The sequence below is a fragment of the Pangasianodon hypophthalmus genome, chromosome 25 (genome assembly GCF_027358585.1).
Source record: "Pangasianodon hypophthalmus isolate fPanHyp1 chromosome 25, fPanHyp1.pri, whole genome shotgun sequence".
Taxonomy (NCBI): domain Eukaryota; kingdom Metazoa; phylum Chordata; class Actinopteri; order Siluriformes; family Pangasiidae; genus Pangasianodon; species Pangasianodon hypophthalmus.
Window position 1 is genome coordinate 5603453 of NC_069734.1, and position 18257 is coordinate 5621709.

Below are 18257 nucleotides of genomic sequence, written 5' to 3' on the forward strand. Positions count from 1 at the left end.
CACCAGTTCATGGAGGATTTATTTTGATGCTTTTATGAATGTAATGCACTGTTGACCAAGCTGTAATGAACATCTAATGGAAGAAGTAAAATTAAATGGTCACTTTGTACTCTGTTTCAGTTCAGCTTGCTGTCTCACACACGTACACACAAACATCCATCTAGGCGGCATTAGGAAAGCACCGTAATGGAAAATCCACATGATGATCATGACTATCCGTGTGGTGCTTGTGTGCTAATAAAACATTTATGTCTGTATACGTGTTCATGTGTGTGTTAGTTGTGTGTCATTCACTAATGGCTCAACTCTCTCAGCCGGCTCTTTGAGATGAATGATTGGAGTCAACTTTTCTGCAAAAACATCTTTTTTTTTATCTTTTTTTGACAGGATAAATACAGTGGGAGGTGATGAAGGTTTTGCTGAGAAACTAACAGTAACAGTGAAGGCTATTCGTGATATTAGATGTGAATCCTAAAATCTAATACCTATCAATATCGCAATAATGAAACTATTAGGGTTGTGCAATGCACATAGTCAAATGCATTTGTGATTTCTTCTAAAAATATGGTTCTGTCATCTGTCTTTTTGTCTAATTTGTAGTTTGTTTGTACAATGTGTGCTCGGTCTATCTACTTTCTGTGTATTACTCTTCCCACCATGTTTGGTGCTGTTGCACTTGATTCGACAAAAGTCCAAAATAATCCACCTTAAGATGTTTGTTAACAGCAAATAGGTGCCAAAAATGAAACTTTATATTAATGTGTTTTTGTCACAGGGAAGCTTGGCTCTGCTAGCACATTTACACCAGCTGCCCCTGGCCATTAATCAGAGACACTGCAACTGTGATCAGAAAGCATCCAGTGAAACTTATCACGTGAGATGTCTGGCACAGCATAATGATTTAGAACCAGCTATAGAGACCATAATTGCTTTATAACAACATATGTAGTGTAGTGTAGTGTAGTGTATAGGGAAGGTGAGTATCATTTATCATCAAATCATATACTTTTATTGACTCTGAATTTTGCTCCTGGGAATAAAATGCTGATTTCATTTGTATTAGTAGCCATTTTGTTACGTATTGACAGAGTATGATATAAAAATAAATTCATTAGAATACAGAAAAATAGATGTTTTGTTAAGGTTGAATGACTAATTTTAAAAGTGAAACTAAATAATCGGTACAATGAAGGAGAATACAAAAAATATTCTTCCGAAACTCTTTGTGTGGCTTAATTTCTATGTGAATATGACAAATCTTTTCAAAACTCCTTGCTATAATAATAATGTATGTAGTGTAATGTATTGGAGAGGTGAATATCAGGATAAGTGGACAGGAATCTCCTTTAAAACTCTACACTTTTATGAAAGTTACATTCAGACACAATAGGTGCAATAATATTAATACAGGAATATGTACTGTATTTGTCATTTATTTAAATAGAGCTTATAAGAAATACAGTGTTGCCTATAATGTTATGTTGATAATCACTAATTTAATTAAAGAAGAATTTTATTAAACCATGTAAACAATTTTTGGCAGTTTTTGATGGGAAACAATACTGGCAATGAGCCATTTGGAAATGGAAAAAATCAGCTCTTATTGCTGAGCTGAGTGCCAAGTGCTCTGACTCACTGAAAAGAGCCGGAATCCCCATCACTAGCGTGTGTATGTGTGTGACTGAAAAGAGCACGACGTAAGAGATTACACCCCCCACCCACTGATTAGGATCATGTGGCCCCACTCCTCCTACTCCTTGGAGGCTTAAAAACAAGAGTTGGGTACACACCCTTAACCAGGGGTGAGGAACGCTGCAGGTAAGAAAGATGACCACATACGCACTAACACATATACATTTATATACACACATTAAAATGCATGTAGTGTAAAAAGTATGTATGTATAAAAAATAAACACACAGCACATAGCCTCAGGCATAGCATTACTGTTTACTCCTGTCAGCTGTTATCCATTTGAAAAACATCTCTTGCAGCAGGGGCTGATTTCCCAGAGTCCTGGGTTTAATTACGCAGCTTATAGTGTATACCTCTTGTAAGTTAGAATTGAAAGCCTTCTTACCTGTAAATGCTGGGCTTTAAGATTAGACATCAGACACAATGACACAGTTCAGTCTGCTAAGCATCAATTTAGAACCTCTTAGTATACTGGTTTTACACTAGATGTGTTACATGTTGACAGATAATAAGTAACTTTAAATAATTTTGTATCAAAACACAGTTTTTCCAATTTCTACAGATTGTAACTGACCAAACTAGCATGAAGTCCTGATTCTGATTACTGTACTTTGCCTCTAAAACCTCATCTCAATCCAGTGGATAGCCAGCTTGCTGACAGAGTGGAGGAAACGTTTGTGAATCAGTGATCATGTTGAGTGTTGTGATCTTCTGCTGGTTGAGTCTCAGTGCCGTCCGGGTGGCGTCAGGTCTCGTCCACACTAACCGCATGGAGGTCTCGCACCCGAGTCTGAGGAGGACAGATACCTCGTTTTTCCCTGACATCAGTAAGTGGCATATATTTCAACATATATTTTCTAAACAAGTGATGAGAAGAAATGATGGGTGTACACTTATCTTGTGAAGTGCTTATTGGCACTGAGTCTTGTAACATATGTGAAAGAATGTCTCAGAAATTGAGGAATTGTCTTAAAACTTGTGTTCTTAACCATAAAACACTTCAGTTCAATAGGAATTCTTATGAACTTATTCAAAATGTGCAATTTTTAGGTGCATTGCTTAGGTCAAAATGAGGTAACATCTATTATGTACTAAATACAAGACTACTAAAGTGATATTTCAGATTGACACTAATGACTCCTATTTTATAGCTGTGCAAGATTCAGGTCCTGCAGTGGACACAGTACAACTTAGAATTGATTCAGTTGAAGAACAGCTGATGGTGGATCCTGTTTCCTATGATGAGGTAGGCTTGATTTTCACTTAGTCCTCATGTTTAGCAATAGATGAACGCTTTAGCATTAAAGTGCATTTTAATGTATGGCAATCCAGATATAATAATTTATTAAACATCATGTAATAGATTTAATTTATATTTATGGAAACAGGCACAGAGAACCCATAATATGTATCCTACTGATGCTTCATATCTGCAAAGACCAGTAATTTTTAAATTCCTGGTTTCTTATTCTTAGTAAATAGTAAAAAGAGGGATAAGGGTTTAACATTTACAGCGTTTCTAGTATTTTTCAAATTGCATGAACATCTCTTCAATATAAATATGATGTGATATGATATGTTTTTAGAGAAATTGTAGCACTCCCTTAAATAACACATTTGGAAAAATCATTCTAAATCATGCTCCATTTTTTAAAAATAAGATAAACACCTTAAAGAAACTTTCCAAATTTCTTATAAGCCAAAGTATTTTTATTGTGTGTGTGTGGGGGAAAGCCTGTGTTCAGTTGATAGTGCCAGTGATACAGAAAAGAAAGGAGCTTGTTGTTGTCATGTGGCAAGAAGAGTTACAGTTAATAATAATAATAATAATGTCAAACGAAGCCTGTTTAAGTCTGCCTGTACATATATATCGCTTAACTACACAGCCAATATACTATAAGTATCATAATGTACTGTAATTAGTTATAATATTAATTAGCTTTGGGAAAGATGACTGCTACTTGAAATAGAATGCTGATTTTATTTGTATTAGCAGACATTTCATAATTTATTGCCAGAGTATGAAATAAAATACTGTAGAACATGTAGAGCCTTTTTTTCCAACCCTTATGTTTTGTTAAGATCAACTAACCTTTTCAAATGGAAACTAAATAATAGGGAATAAAATTAAGGGGAACACTAAAAATATTTTTTTGAAACTTTAAGTGCTTGGCTTAATTCTTTAATTTAGTTACTGGATATAAGATTTTGGAATTTTTGCAAGGGATGTGCTGCTTCCTTTATCCACTCTGAGGATTAATCTCAGGGCTGCATCCCAAACCACACAATAGGCCTGTGTGTATTCCTGTCTATCTGCATCTAAGATGAGTCTCTGCATATCTGACACTGCTAGACATCAACCAGACCACTAACTCTATCTGAGTAAAGTACAGTGTAGAGAACAAACCTATCAAGTCTGCTCACTGCAGGGTATTCTATTGCAAAAAGTGTTTTATTAACCAGTCTGTATTTTCCATGTATTTATAATCTATTTGTTACTTAGTCTGAGTATTTTAAGCATGAGGCTTGGTACATAAAGATGAGGCTTGGTATGTCTACTTCCATAAATATTATGTCTTTAATAATTAATCATTTACTAATTTATCTGTTAAATGTCAATTAAAATGTATTAGGGTTCATTTTAAAAATAAATTTAGCAAAGCAGAAAGATGACCAGGGTCATTTGTGCAATCTTTGGTAAGTAATGAGGGTTGGGTTAAAAAGCTGACCTTTTAGTACCCACAGGACATGGCAGATGCAGTACAGCTCCAGAGGAGAGGCACACGTTCACCAGGCCGCTGTATTCCACACCAACAGTCATGCCTGGGCCACCAGCTGCCCTGCTGCGACTCGTGTGATACGTGCTACTGCCGCTTTTTCAAAGCTTTCTGTTACTGCCGCAGCATGGACCACACCTGCAAACACAGACGCGCCTAGCACTCACAACACTGGCCCTGCAGGAGGCTGGGTTAAAGATGATATGCGGGTGTGAAAATGAAACCTTATGCCAATGCACATTTCTCAGTATGCACAAGAATCCATGATGGTACTGCTTTACATTAAAGTGCCCTGAACCAACATTGAACAAACCATGAACTTAACACTCATTAACACTTATCATTTTTAAAATAATGAACCAGCACCTACATTAACCAATGTTAATCAGGAGTCCAAAATAATGGATTAATTGCCACTTAACTGACAAACGTCTTAAGAGATGCTGAATAGTGGATTTGAATATGTACACTTGAAAACTAAAGTTTAGGTTATTATCAACAATGCTCTAACATCCATTAATACATTGTGTTACCTGGTTTATTTGTTAATATTTCATATGGTTTATTAATGCTGAAGTTTATGATTTGTTCATGTTAACTAATGCAGTAAATAATATTATTATATAAAGGAAACCTTAATGTGAAGTGTAACATTCATGATTAACATGCAAAGATATAAATTTACAAAACCTTACAGGCATAAACTCAGAGATCCTCAGTGCAACAAGTAGACAACAATGACTGTGCATTGTTGTAATTGTTTATACATGTACAAATATATGTGAAAATGGTGTGTTTTTTATGTTATTAAAACCATAGCAAATTGGTATGCATTATTATTTATAATGTTGCAAAACCTATATAATTGTGTGTCATTAATAAATAATAGGCAAAGCACATGGCTGTAATTTTGTTGATGTCATTTACGTACGTTTTTAAATTATTGTGGACTTTTTCACCCTGTTTCTAGACCCTGTCTATGAACTATAACAAAGATTATGTCCCCTAACTTTATCCCACCATGTGATACTAATTCCTATGACTATCAACTAGATGTCTAGTTGCCATGAGCATTAGCTGAATGTAGATGTGTGGTGTATTCTAGATCACATTTTGGGCCAATTGATGAATTTTACTGATTTTGTGGAATGTCAGTACAGAAGTTAAATTAAATGTAAAATTTTATTTATTAGCCGCAATGATCCCATTCATCCAGATACGGAGCTCAGTGACGCACAGAGGCCTGAATTTAGTGATATCTAGTTCTAATAGTTTACACCTCTTTGTTGTCAAATTGTTAAATTTTATAGTATTTGTAGTATTTGTTATCTATTCATTGGTTAAAATAACTGATACTTCTATCACAATTACTATTGTGCATTCATTTATCTTCAGTAATCACTTTATACTGGTCAGGGTCGTGGTGGATCCAGAGCCTGGTGGCAACACTGGGGGCAATGCAGGAATACACCCTGAGGGCACCATGTGCGCACACACACACACACACACACACACACACACACACACACACACATATATATTCAAACCAGTTTACTATCACTGATTTAAATTTGAGGTGTTAGGAGCCAGTCAGAACACAGAATGCAATACTGTTAGACTGGTAGGAACATGCAGTGCAGTAGTGCAGCTGGTAATGTTGATCCCTCACAGCTCAAGGGTCCAGGGTCTGACCCTAAACTCTGGTTACTGTTTCGGAGTTTTGCATGTTCTCCCCATGTCCATGTGGTTTTCTCCCAGGTACTCTGGTTCCTCCCAAAAGAAAAAAAACAACATGCAACTATATTAAATCATTCCCCTAAAATGTCCCTAGGTGTGAATGAGTTGTGTGTGTGTGTGTAGTACCCTGTAATAGACTGGCATCCTATCCAGGGAGTATACCTACCGTGAATGAATATCTAAACAGTTAGGACTAAAAAGTATCTCACATTGATGAGAAGGTGCACTGGCTGCACTAATGTTGCTGTTGTTCCTCTTTCAGCTGCTCCCTTTAGGGGTCACCACAGCAGATTATTGGTCCACATAGTTGATTTGGCACAGTTTTTACACCAGATGCCCTTCCTGTCACAACCCTTCCCAGTTTTATCCAGGCTTGGGACCAGCACTGAGAGCGCACTGTTGCATGCAACCCCAGTGGCTAGCACTGGTTCCCTGGCCAGGAATCGAACCCAGCCCACAGCAGTGAGAGCACTGTGGCCTAACCACTAGTCCTCCAGGGACCCACTGCCTGCAATAATGAGTGTGCTAATAACTAATTCAATGAATAACTATTTGAAATCAGAATAAATGGGAAAGATTCAAGTTCCAATCTCGGGTTCTCCTATTTGATGTGGATGAACACCAATAAAATGAAGTAGTCATTTAGAATTAATGTTATTTTCAAGATAATCTTGAGGGGTGACCGTTTCAGTTTTAGATTGTTCACACTGTCCACTCAGAAAAGATGGTTGACCAATCCCAGTTGTTTTGTTTTTTTGTGTGTTTCCTTTCAGAACACTATTTTCAGCATTGAATTGAGACATTCTTCCTGCAAAAACACTATTTTCCCCTGTTAGGAAACTAAGAACCATTAATTATCCACTTTTTTTCCCCTTTATGCACCATGCTGTCAGTTTACTATTACATCTGTTATTGTCTCCTAAGTAGCTTATTGAATTAATAATAGTAGTTTTTAATTTCTTAACCTTAACAAAAAAACCAAACAAAGAGGCTGTTTGAATCCTGGTGACAGAGTTAGTATGTAAAATTTAAAGAGTCTCTGTTTCCTGCTGGAAATAGTTTTTATTTTGAAAGAAGACTTCAGCTGTAAAATAAGTTGGCATAGTAATAGGGAGGAGTTACAATTTAAACAACCAGATACCACGATCAAGCCTAAATAGGTTCATCAAAACTTGATACTTTTTTAAGACCAAGGTGTGACAGCCAGCAAGATTCACCTATAATGTGTCCATAAATATCACCTCGGTGGTGTATGACCTCTTCTGTGAATCAGTTTAGAGCTTCAAATGAATTGATGATTGCCACAAACACAAAAGGTATCCACTTTATCTGTGAAACTCCAGTAGAACGTTCCATGTACAAAGAGCAGATTAGGATATCAAATCATCTTTATTAATGTTGGATCTTTAGTTAGCTGCTATGATCCCATCCATCCAGGAACGGAGTGCACTGACACGGGCATAGACTGCAGGTGTGGATGTGGTGCACACACTGCTGCCCCAGGAGCTGATACCAACTAGGGTCCAAGCATTGTTCTTTTCACACACCAGCGAGGCACTAAAGTCTCTCTGAAACACATGTAGTTGTTTGTAGGCAATCAGAACTTTTCAGCAAGTTTTATTGGTGAATAATAGATCACGTTTTGCCTTACCATGCATGAGGAGGCCCCACTAGCTCGAGCACAAATCATTAAATCAGTGATTTTATTGGCCCAGTAACGTTGGCACTCATTGTTGGTCAGAAGAGTCATACAGACCTGCTTAAGAACAGCAGGGGTGGAAGGAGCTGTACCAAATTATGAAGAAAAAGTGTTAAATGATGGCAAGACTGGGTATAACAAAATATTATACATTACTATACAAAAATATACTAAAGAAAACCAAAATATCCTATAGTATCTTATACTACAGTAAAATATAGTGCAGTGTCCCACAGGGTCCTGTAATGTAATGCCACTATCTGTATCTCCATTTGTTTTGTGCTCCAAATATCTGTATTTCTATTCAGATTTAAACCCAAAGTGGGTGTGGCCACATTGTACTTTTATTTAATTATGAACCCTACCACTACGCCCCCAGAAACACTGGAAAACACTCAGGGATGTGAAGAGGTAGAAATATCAGCATTGTCAGCATGGCGTGTGAATTCTGGCTCTGTGGTCATAATTGGGCTCAAATAGAGATGTGCTAGTTTTAATCTAGCTTGCATAGTTATTATTTTTGTTTGTACAGGCCCTCGTTATTTGCTAGTTGGTCCTATTTCCCAAAATATAAACAAAGTAGCTGCCTAATTTAAATCACTGCAACCCTGAGCAGGCAGTTACTAAGGAGGCATTTAAATGCAATGCTCAGTTGTCTTTCTTTATCCCAGACGCGTTCTAAAAAATTTTTTTTAAAAATTAAAAAGGCACAAACAAATAGTGGGCCTCTTGTTCTTATTAATGTGTTTTCATTAATGTGTTTAGAACACATTATCTGTTCACTCCGAAATTGCATCCCTAATATAGATTATACAATTTTTTTTTAATGAGAATCAGATGTTTTTCTAAAGGAAACTCGGAGAAACTAGAAATTGAAGAATGCAATCTTACTGTAACCAGAATTTGAATACATGATGTTTATTGGGAAGATTGATTATTCTTGTGTTATAGACTCATGTAAGTGTTAAACATTACCAGCATTACAGTTGCTAAAGTTTTCAGTCATTCAGGACTTGCTGAAATAGTAGTAGTAGTAGTAGTAGTAGTAGTAGTATTCAAGGTGGTGATTAATGATATAATGAAGGTACCATTGTATTGGATCGGGCCCCATCCAGCGGTCACACACTTCATGCCACCAGGGAAATTGTCACTGGTCTTAGCCACACACACAGGAGACACATAAGAATTGAGCTGGGCGGGAGAGGCGAGCTTGATCAGAACGATATCATAGTTGTTGGTGTAGGCGTTGTACTGTGGGTGCCTAATAATCTGGCCGTTGAATCACAGGAGTTAGAAATTGTGGTTAATGTAAAACGAGATACGGCATTGTATTTAATTAATAATTTGTGAGATTGCTACACTGAATAATATTATGATTGTTACTATGGGTTCTGTTGAGTTCTGTTGTTGCTCAAGAGCACACCTTGGCAATCCTTATGACCTGAAAAGACTCAGCATTAGAAGAACGATCATGCTCTCCCAGTACCACAAGATGGGAGGTCCTGGTATAAATAACAGGTACAGTCAGAATTCAATTCAGTTTTTGTTTGTATAGCACTTGTATAGATCTCTAATGAGCAAGCAAGAGGCAACAGTGGCAAGGAAATGATATGAAGAAGCCTGAAGAGGAACCAGACTCAAAAGGGAACCCATCCTCTTCTAGGTGACACTACATAGTGGAATTATAAATCAGTACTCTGCCGTAATTGCATACTATACAGAAGAGATGCAAGTCAAATAGTACTGTGTTGAAACACTGTTCAGTATGAGCATCATAGTGTTATAGGTATGATATCTATGTGAGATTATCCACTGAAGAAAGGGTGAGACTTGGGCATAAGCTTACCTCACATTGCAGTGGGCAGCAGTAACAACCCACCATTCGTTGATCAGGGAGCCACCACAGAAGTGGAAACCAGTTGAGTCCTGTTATAACCACAATAAGCTTAAACAAATATCTTGAGCAACGTTCAGTAGACATCTAGCATTAACTTCTCCTTACTGAAAATGTAATAGTAATATACATCTTTTGATTCTATACTATTGCTGTAATAATATGTATGATTAGTTGATACTGGAAAAATAAGAAACGATGTAATCTGTACCTGCAGAGACACTTGCCAGGGCCAGGAATGAGGCACCGCTGCCTCACCATTCACAATCCTGGAATAGCAGGAGATGACTGGAGGGATAGCAGGAACCCCACATCCTGAGACAGAGCAGAATGTTAAAATTCAGTTATTGCAACTATAGCATATTTACACATAATTTCAATAGTATAGCAGTCAAAAAAATTCCCCCAGACCTTACCAGAGGCTGCCCTGACAAAGGCAAGGCAGGAGAGGATCCAAAGGAGAGCCATGGTTTCAGCTTCCTTGTGTGCTTCACTCTGAGGGCATTATATACTTAGACCAGCTTGTAAGCTGGATATCTTATCTCAAACTTGTGGGATAATGGCCAACTTGTAAGGACGAGAGAATAGTTTTGGAAAGTTTTAAAAAAAGAGCTTAAAATAAAACTTTTCACAGATGCAGCAGAAGGACATCAGGCAACTTCCCCTGTTATCAAAGTATTAATATCAAATTACCATCAAAATGAGATTCAGCTTAATATTGTTGTTGTTAAATGGGTGTGTCATGATCAATCAGTAAGAGCCACATCACAAAGGTCATTCAAGTCTCAAAACTATTCTTAGTATTACAATGTTCTGTTTGGGTGAAGAATAGTTACATTTTTTTTTTTTTTTTTTTTTTTTTTAGTCATTGGGTGTTTTGAAATGTTTTGACATTTCAGCTAAAAATATCTAAGGTAGTGTATTTCAGGTTTATTTATAGAAGTGTACACCACTTTATTTGAATGGTCCTGTTTACAGCTCTTGAAAGTTTACTCTATTTAGTAGATTGGGTATAGACTATCAACAATTTCAATTCCGTTCATGTCATCTCTATTAATACATTTTAGGCCATACTGAAAAAATAGATAAATGCCAGTTGGCATTTTGTTGAGAATCAGTAGATAGGCTGCTTGACAGTCTAGAGATAGTTTGCAGTGTGTCTCCTTGAGTTTGCTGGTCACATATTTGTGTTTCCCAGTAACCATCTGCACATTTCTCACACAATGTGTATTACAAAGGTGCTGCTGTACCTTTGTTCAGCAGTTTGTGCCAGCTGTGCTGCTGATTAGATGCAGGTATACAGGTGTTTTATATATATACTGTATGTGTGTGTGTGTGTGTGTGTGTGTATTTATATATATATATATATATATATATACACACATTCGAATTTTTTTTTTTTTTTCTGTCAGGAAAATAAAGACCATTAATTATCCAAATCCAAAGACCTTAACAAAGAACTAAACAAAGAGTTTTTTTAATGCAGCTGGAGTTAGTATGGCTATAAAATTTGGTGTGCCTTGATTTAAAGAGTCTCTCTTTACTGTTGGAAATTGTTTACTCTTTGCAAGAAGGCTTCAGCTGTGAAATAACAGGGTGACAGGGTGGAGTTGAACACCTAAATACAGCTCTAACATCTTGTCCTGACACTCTTCTTCCAGACCACCAGAGGGCGCCCTCCCTCAAATTCTGAAACACTTGAGTTGTTTTCTTAAGCACTTCTGTTAAACTGCTATATAAAAGACATGAACACCTTTGTAAAGCCTTACAGTCTGCCTACCAAGCCTGTGAGTTCTGAGTTGTATATTTTGTGGATTGATCTTTTGTGTGTAACCATGCCTTGCCTGTTTTGCCTTTTGTTTAGCCCATTGGTTTTGTTGCTAATTCTGATATTTAGTATTTCTGACCCTGCCTGGTCTTGTGACCATGTTTTTGACATTTGATTTGGATTTAGTTAGCTTTTCATGTATTTTGGAAATGACTCAGACTGGTATTGACTTTGAGCATTGTTCTAATATATCTCTGCATATGGGTCTGTTTTCTGTCTCCTTGAGCCCCTTGTTACAACAGCTATCAGGCCTGTTTATCAAAATGTGATACTTTTTTAAGACCAAGGTATGACAGCCAACATGGTTCACCTATAATGTGTCCATAAATATCAACTCAGTGATGTATGGCCTCTTCTGTGAATCAGTTTAGAGCTTCAAATGAATTGTACTAATGTTTGCCACCAGCACAAAAGATATGCACTTTATCTGTGAAACTCCAGTAGAAAGTTCAGTGTACAAAGGGCAGATTAGGATATCAAATCATCTTTATTAATGTTGGATCTTTAGTTAGCTGCTATGATCCCATCCATCCAGTAGCGGAGTGCACTGACACGGGCATAGACTGCAGGTGTTGCGGTGTTACACTTGCCGCTGCCCCAAGACACGATACCCACCAGGGTCCAAGCATTATCCTTTTCACACACCAGAGGGCCACCAGAGTCACCCTAAAAACACATGGAGGTGTTTGTAGTTAATCAGAGGTCTTCAGTTTTAGCAAGTTTTATTGCTGGTTAATAAGGTATTATGCCTTACCATGCAGGAAGAGGCACCACTGGCTCCAGCACAAATCATTACATCAGTGATTTTACTGCCCCAGTGGCGCTTGCACTCATCGTTGGTCAGAAGAGGCAGAGAGGCCTGCTGAAGAACAGCAGGGGTGTTAGGAGCTGTAACACAGTAATGAAGAAAAAGTGTTAAATGATGACAAAGCTGAAAGCAAAATAATTTAAGAGATGGGCTACAACAAAATATTATACATTACTATACAAATATATACTAGAGTAAACCAAAATATCAAATACAAAGTGTCCCAAAAATGTCCATAGTTAGGGGACTATGTATGCCTTTCGTCAGTGGATGTTCATGGACGTCCACTTCTCGGTTGGTCCGCAACACTTCCAGTATTTTTGAATTTGTTAATAATTTTGGCAACAGTGTCATGTCTGATGTGCTTGCCATGTTTCCTGTTAAAGTCTGTCGCAACCTTGCAACAGCTTCCAGATCCTTCTTCACCAACCATCTCACACTCTTACTTCCTGTTTATAGACTATATAAAATTCATACAAAATTTAAGTTATTGGATCAAACTGTGAACTGTCAGGTGGCAACACTACCTGCTGCACCTCCATTCTGCCTATACAAAAATATACTAAAGGATCTTATACTAATCTAAAGTACCCTATACTACAGTAAACTATAGTAGTGCACTGTTCCACAAGGTTCTGTTTTAGGCCCAATATTGTTTTCTCTTTATATAACAAATGTCATCCTATATAATGTACTATAATGTATTTTTCCAGAGAAAGTAACTTTAGTTTAGCCAGAACACAAAGATATGATGTTTGTGAGGAACATTGTTACAGAAGCATTACCAGTGTTACAGTTGCTAACTAAGGTTTGAAATCATTCAGGTTTTATTGAAATAATAATAGTAGTAGTAGTAGTAGTATTCAAGGTGGTGATTAGTGATATAATGAAGGTACCATTGTGTTGGGTCAGGCCCCATCCTGTGGTCACACACTTCATGCCACCAGGGAAATTGTCGTTGTGCTCAGCCACACACACAGGAGACACCTGAGCATTGAGCTGGGCAGGAGAGGCGAGCTTGATCAGAGTGATATCGTTGTTGATGGTGAGAGGGTTGTACCGTAGGTGCTTGAAAACCTGGCCATTGAATCACAGGAGTAAGAAGCCATGGTTAGTGTAAAACAGGATACAGCAGTGTATTTAATTAAACATTTGTGAGACTGCTACACTGAATAATTTTATGATTATTATGATTAAATGGGTTCTGTTGTTCCTTAGAAGCACACCTTGGCAATCTTCATGGTCTGGAGGGGCTCAGCATTGGAAGAACGATCATGCTCTCCCAGGACCACGCGATGGTAAGCCCTGGTATAAGAATACCAGTTACAGTCAGAATTCAATTCAGTTTTATTTCTATGGTGCTTTAATAATAGGCATTGTCACAAAGCAGGTTTATAGAAATGTGGAGGAATGTGGAGTTATATTTAGATTCCTGATGAGCAAGCCAAAGGAGACTGTTGCAAGGAAAAACTCCCTGAGACAACACGAGGAAGAAACTTTGAGGGAAACCAGACTCAGAAGGGAGACAGCAGATAGTGAGATAATAAATCATTACTCTACATCAACTGTATACTATAAAGTAAAACAATACTTGAGTGTGTTGAAGGGATGTTCAGTATGAGCATCAGAGTCTTTATGATTACAGCAGCAGCTCTTAGTACAGCACTGAAGTGACATTATCCACAGGAGAAAGATTGAGACATAGGCATAAACTGTTTTTTGGGAATGTTGGAGGGGAATGACACACTAGGAATAAGAGAGACTTACATCACATTGCAGTGGGCAGCAGTAACAACCCACCATTCGCTGATCAGGGAGCCACCACAGAAGTGGAAACCAGCTGAGTCCTGTTATAACCATAAATGAGCTTAAACAAATAGCTTCAACAACGTTCAGTAGACATCTAGCATTAACTTCTCCTTACTGAAAACGTAATAGTAATATTCAACTTTTGATTATATACTACTGTTGTAATAATATGTATGATTAGTTGATACTGGAAAAATAAGAAACGATGTAATCTGTACCTGCAGAGACACTTGCCAGGGCCAGGAATGAGGCACTGCTGCCTCACCATTCACAATCCTGGAATAGCCAGTGATGACAGGAGGGATAGCAGGAACCCCACATCCTGAGACAGAGATACACAAATCATATGTGTTGTACCATTTCACAAAATTTCAAAAGCAACACAATCAAAGAGATTCCCCTAAACCTTACCGTAGGCTGCATTGACAAAAGCAAGGCAGGAGAGGATCCAAAGGGCAGCCATGGTTTCAGCTTCATTGTGTGCTTCACTCCGAGGGCATTATATACCTCACACCAAGCCATAAGCGTGATATCTTATCTCAAACCTGTGGGATAATGTACAGCTTGTAAGGGAGGGAGCATGTTTTTGGAAAGTTCGCATATGTCAATTGACCTTGAAATAGAACTTTTCACAGATGTGCCAGAATGACATGAGACAAATTCTCCACATTATCATCAATGAAATGAGATTCATCTTAGTGTTGTCATTGATAAATGAGTGTGTCATGATCAATCAATAGGAGGCACATCACAAACACTGTTCAAGTTTCAAAACTATTCTTAGTATTATAATGTTCTATATAATGTTCTGTATAGTGTTCTGTGTGTGAACTTTTGAGTCATTGGGTTTCTATGTTTTGACATTTCGGCTGGAAAATTTCAATGGTAATGTATTTCACATTTATTTATATATAAAGTATATGTATACAGTAGATATGTTAAATGTTTCTACATAAAAAAAATATTAGAAAGCGCAGGAAACAATAATAAACTAAACAAAGTCAGCATTTGATGTGACAGCCTTTTTTTACTGAACATTTTGGAGAATCTGGAGTTCTTCTAGAGACGTCAACTATCATACACTTCTGTTTTTCCACGTAATCCCTGACAACCAGCATTCGTTTTTTTTTTTTTTTTTGTGCCTAAAAAGTGGTCTGTTACATAATATGTTAGTATCTTTACTGACAGACAAACATTTTTTGTAACATTTATTTTTTGTTGGAAAAGTAATGTTTGGACATTTAAAAGTTTTTACTTATGTAGCAATGTACATCAAAAAAAATACCTAGCACAAAAAAAAAAAAAAAAAAAAAAAAAAAAAAGATAGGGTGCCTAAGACTTTTGCACAGTACCATGTATATAGTATGTATGAGACCTATACTTCAGAAGGAATTGTTTTACTTATTAAGAGAGTGGGTTTTTTGTTTGTTTGTTTTTGATCAGTCGTCAAACACACATAAAACTTTATTTAACTATACGGCTAAATAATGTTTATAAGAGTTTATCTAGCTATGTTTAATTAAAGATACCGCAAGTAAGGAATAAAACATGAGCATTAGATAGAATGCCCCATCATATCATTAACCAGGTTTGGCAGGTTTCAGCAAAATTTCCAGCCCAACTACATCTCGGAAATCACAGACCTTAAAACATTCAGGAATTGGAAAAGAGAGACACTTTTAGACACGCTGTATGTACTTACACTTTGTTTGCCAAAATGCCAGATTTAAAATAATACAAGATCTAGGCGATAGATACGATAGATTAAGATAAGAATTTTAACAAAATGTATGGAGTTGCGAATGAGGACTTTACGAAGACTAACATTTACTGAATGATAAATACCCTATGTAGACAAAGGTTTGTGGACACCTGACCAGCACACCCATATGTGCTTTTTGAACATCCCATTCCAGATGTAGCCACCCCCAACTCGTTTATTTTTCCTGCAGTGAACTGTTTGGAGAAAATCTAGAAACGGGGAAATTTACTTATATAGTCTTCTTGTACGCAAAGGTAAAATCATGATGGTGATTAAAATGTTTGAATTTTACATCAATCTAACACATCTGGGTATACAAAATTGTTTTTAAATATCTTCTGGGATGTTTTTTTTTTCCTTAAAAGATTAGTCATTATTTGGTTATCTGATACACCTGATGCAGCCCATCAAGGGCCTAATAACAAGCTCACAAACGGAACCAGGATTGATAGAGCAGGGAGAGAGGTACAGTATTTTTTTAATTCTTGCTAATTTCCTGACTAGCGACTGATGTTAAGGCCATCAGAAGCTTAATATTTTGCCATTTTGGGCTTGGCCCTTCCCCTCCCCCAGGAGTGTATGTGGTACTTCCCCAGATTGTTGCCACAAAGCTGGAAACACACAATTGTCTAGAATGTGTTTGTATGCTGTAGCATTACAATTTCCCTTCACTGGAACTAAGGGGCCCAGACATGCAAACATGACAATACCCTTGGGTACAAAGTGAGCTCCATGAAGAAAAGGCCTTTTTTTTTTTGCAAAGGAGTGTATGGGTCTGAAGGTAAGGTGTAAACATACTTTTGCCCCTTTCGCTCTCTTGAAGTTGTCATGTTGCACACTTTCATCCATTTACTGTATATGGAGTGTCTGAACAGTCTCTGCGAAGTCTCTGTCAGAACTACTGTCAGAGCTGCTGTTATAGAAAATGAAACAACACCTTGTAACTAAGCAGACATGAGAATTCAGAATGATATATCAATTGATTAGTAATAGATGGCTTTGTATGGTATAACTTATTAAACTCTTAAGTTAATAAGTTAAAAAAACTCTTAATATTAGCCTCTTGTGATTGTTGTTTTGAAATGTGCATATATTTTATATATATATATATAATATATATATATATATATAATGTACTGTCATGTGAAAAAAATTAGGACACCCCATTAAATATTCAGTTCTTTGTTAAGAAATGTCATCATGTCAATTTCTTGTTTTAATTTGTACCTGTAGATGAAAGTGATGTAATTGCATGTAAACAAAAAAAAATCACTTTTTCACTTATTAAACAAAAGAAATCAACAAAATTGAGTATTTATATATATATATATATATATACAGTGCTCAGCATAAATGAGTACACCCCACTACATTTGTCAGAAAACTTTTAGTTTCCTTTCAGAATCAACATTTTCTATGAGATACTATACTACAAAATACTCCTACAAATGTGGGCCATTGATTGCAAACAAGATTTGTTAATTTGCACACACAAAAAAGTGATTTTCCTAACAAATTCATTCAAGCCCATGTTGCAAAAGTGAGTACACCCCAATTATCGTCTTAGGAGAAAAGCCACACTTAAGACTACAAAATTCTACTTAACAGGCATTCAACCACAGGTGAGTCTAATGATTCATTTAAGAGGTGTCCAGCAGACAGGTGACTATAAAAGGGCATTACTTAACAAAGAAAAGCCCTTCCCATTTCATGCTGTCAGCAATGGCTCCCCATGGAAGAGAAATGTCCCAAAATCTGAGAAAGGAAATCATTTCTTTACACAAAAAAGGTGAGGGCTACAAGAAGATCAGCCAAGCTTTACATATCAGTCAAAATATTGTAGCAAAAGTGATCCAAAAATTTAAGAAAGATGGAAGTGCAACCATCTTACAGAGACGTCCAGGCCGGCCACTTAAGTTAACATCTCGACAGGAGCGTCTTCTGATGAGAAGGGTTGAAGAAAATCGCCATGCAAGTTCACTGCAGTTAGCTAAAGCAGTAGAAAGCCAAACTGGAGTGACCGTTTCCCGTGACACCATACGGCGCACACTGCAGAGGAATGGCATGCATGGGTATCGTCCACGAAGGAAGCCTCTCCTAAAGCCCATGCACAAAAAAGCACGCCTAGAATTTGCTAGGGCCCATGCTGAAAAAGATGAAGACTACTGGGACTCTATACTCTGGAGTGATGAGACAAAGATCACTGTTTTTGGAACTAATGAGTTTAAAACTGTATGGCGTCGTAAAG

The 18257-nt window shown here is 37.1% G+C and overlaps 3 protein-coding genes across 4 annotated transcripts; 1 reads left to right on the forward strand and 2 right to left on the reverse strand.

The window, feature by feature from the left end:
- The first annotated feature begins 1713 nt into the window (after positions 1–1713).
- Positions 1714–5357, forward strand: agrp (agouti related neuropeptide). Of its 2 annotated transcripts, XM_026937704.3 has the most exons (4): positions 1714–1818; positions 2335–2522; positions 2847–2941; positions 4432–5357. In XM_026937704.3, the coding sequence occupies exons 2-4, from the start codon at positions 2387–2389 to the stop codon at positions 4630–4632; spliced, it is 432 nt and encodes a 143-aa protein (XP_026793505.1). In that variant the 5' UTR covers positions 1714–1818; positions 2335–2386; the 3' UTR covers positions 4633–5357. The 2 variants fall into 2 exon arrangements, with proteins under 2 accessions (XP_026793505.1, XP_026793506.1); XM_026937705.3 differs by lacking the exon at positions 1714–1818 and having other exon boundaries at positions 2168–2522; positions 4441–5357.
- Positions 5358–7579: 2222 nt separating this feature from the next.
- Positions 7580–10315, reverse strand: LOC117595655 (chymotrypsin A). The gene is made up of 7 exons (XM_026937360.3): positions 10219–10315; positions 10014–10117; positions 9755–9834; positions 9332–9410; positions 8997–9177; positions 7861–7994; positions 7580–7777 (listed from the first exon to the last, which is right to left on the reverse strand). Exons 1-7 carry the CDS (start codon positions 10268–10270, stop codon positions 7616–7618), a joined length of 792 nt encoding a protein of 263 aa, XP_026793161.3. The 5' UTR covers positions 10271–10315; the 3' UTR covers positions 7580–7615.
- Positions 10316–12098: 1783 nt separating this feature from the next.
- LOC113540780 (chymotrypsin A) lies at positions 12099–14746 on the reverse strand. The gene is made up of 7 exons (XM_026937358.3): positions 14659–14746; positions 14466–14569; positions 14206–14285; positions 13665–13743; positions 13335–13515; positions 12385–12518; positions 12099–12296 (listed from the first exon to the last, which is right to left on the reverse strand). Exons 1-7 carry the CDS (start codon positions 14708–14710, stop codon positions 12135–12137), a joined length of 792 nt encoding a protein of 263 aa, XP_026793159.3. The 5' UTR covers positions 14711–14746; the 3' UTR covers positions 12099–12134.
- Between the last annotated feature and the right edge of the window lie 3511 nt (positions 14747–18257).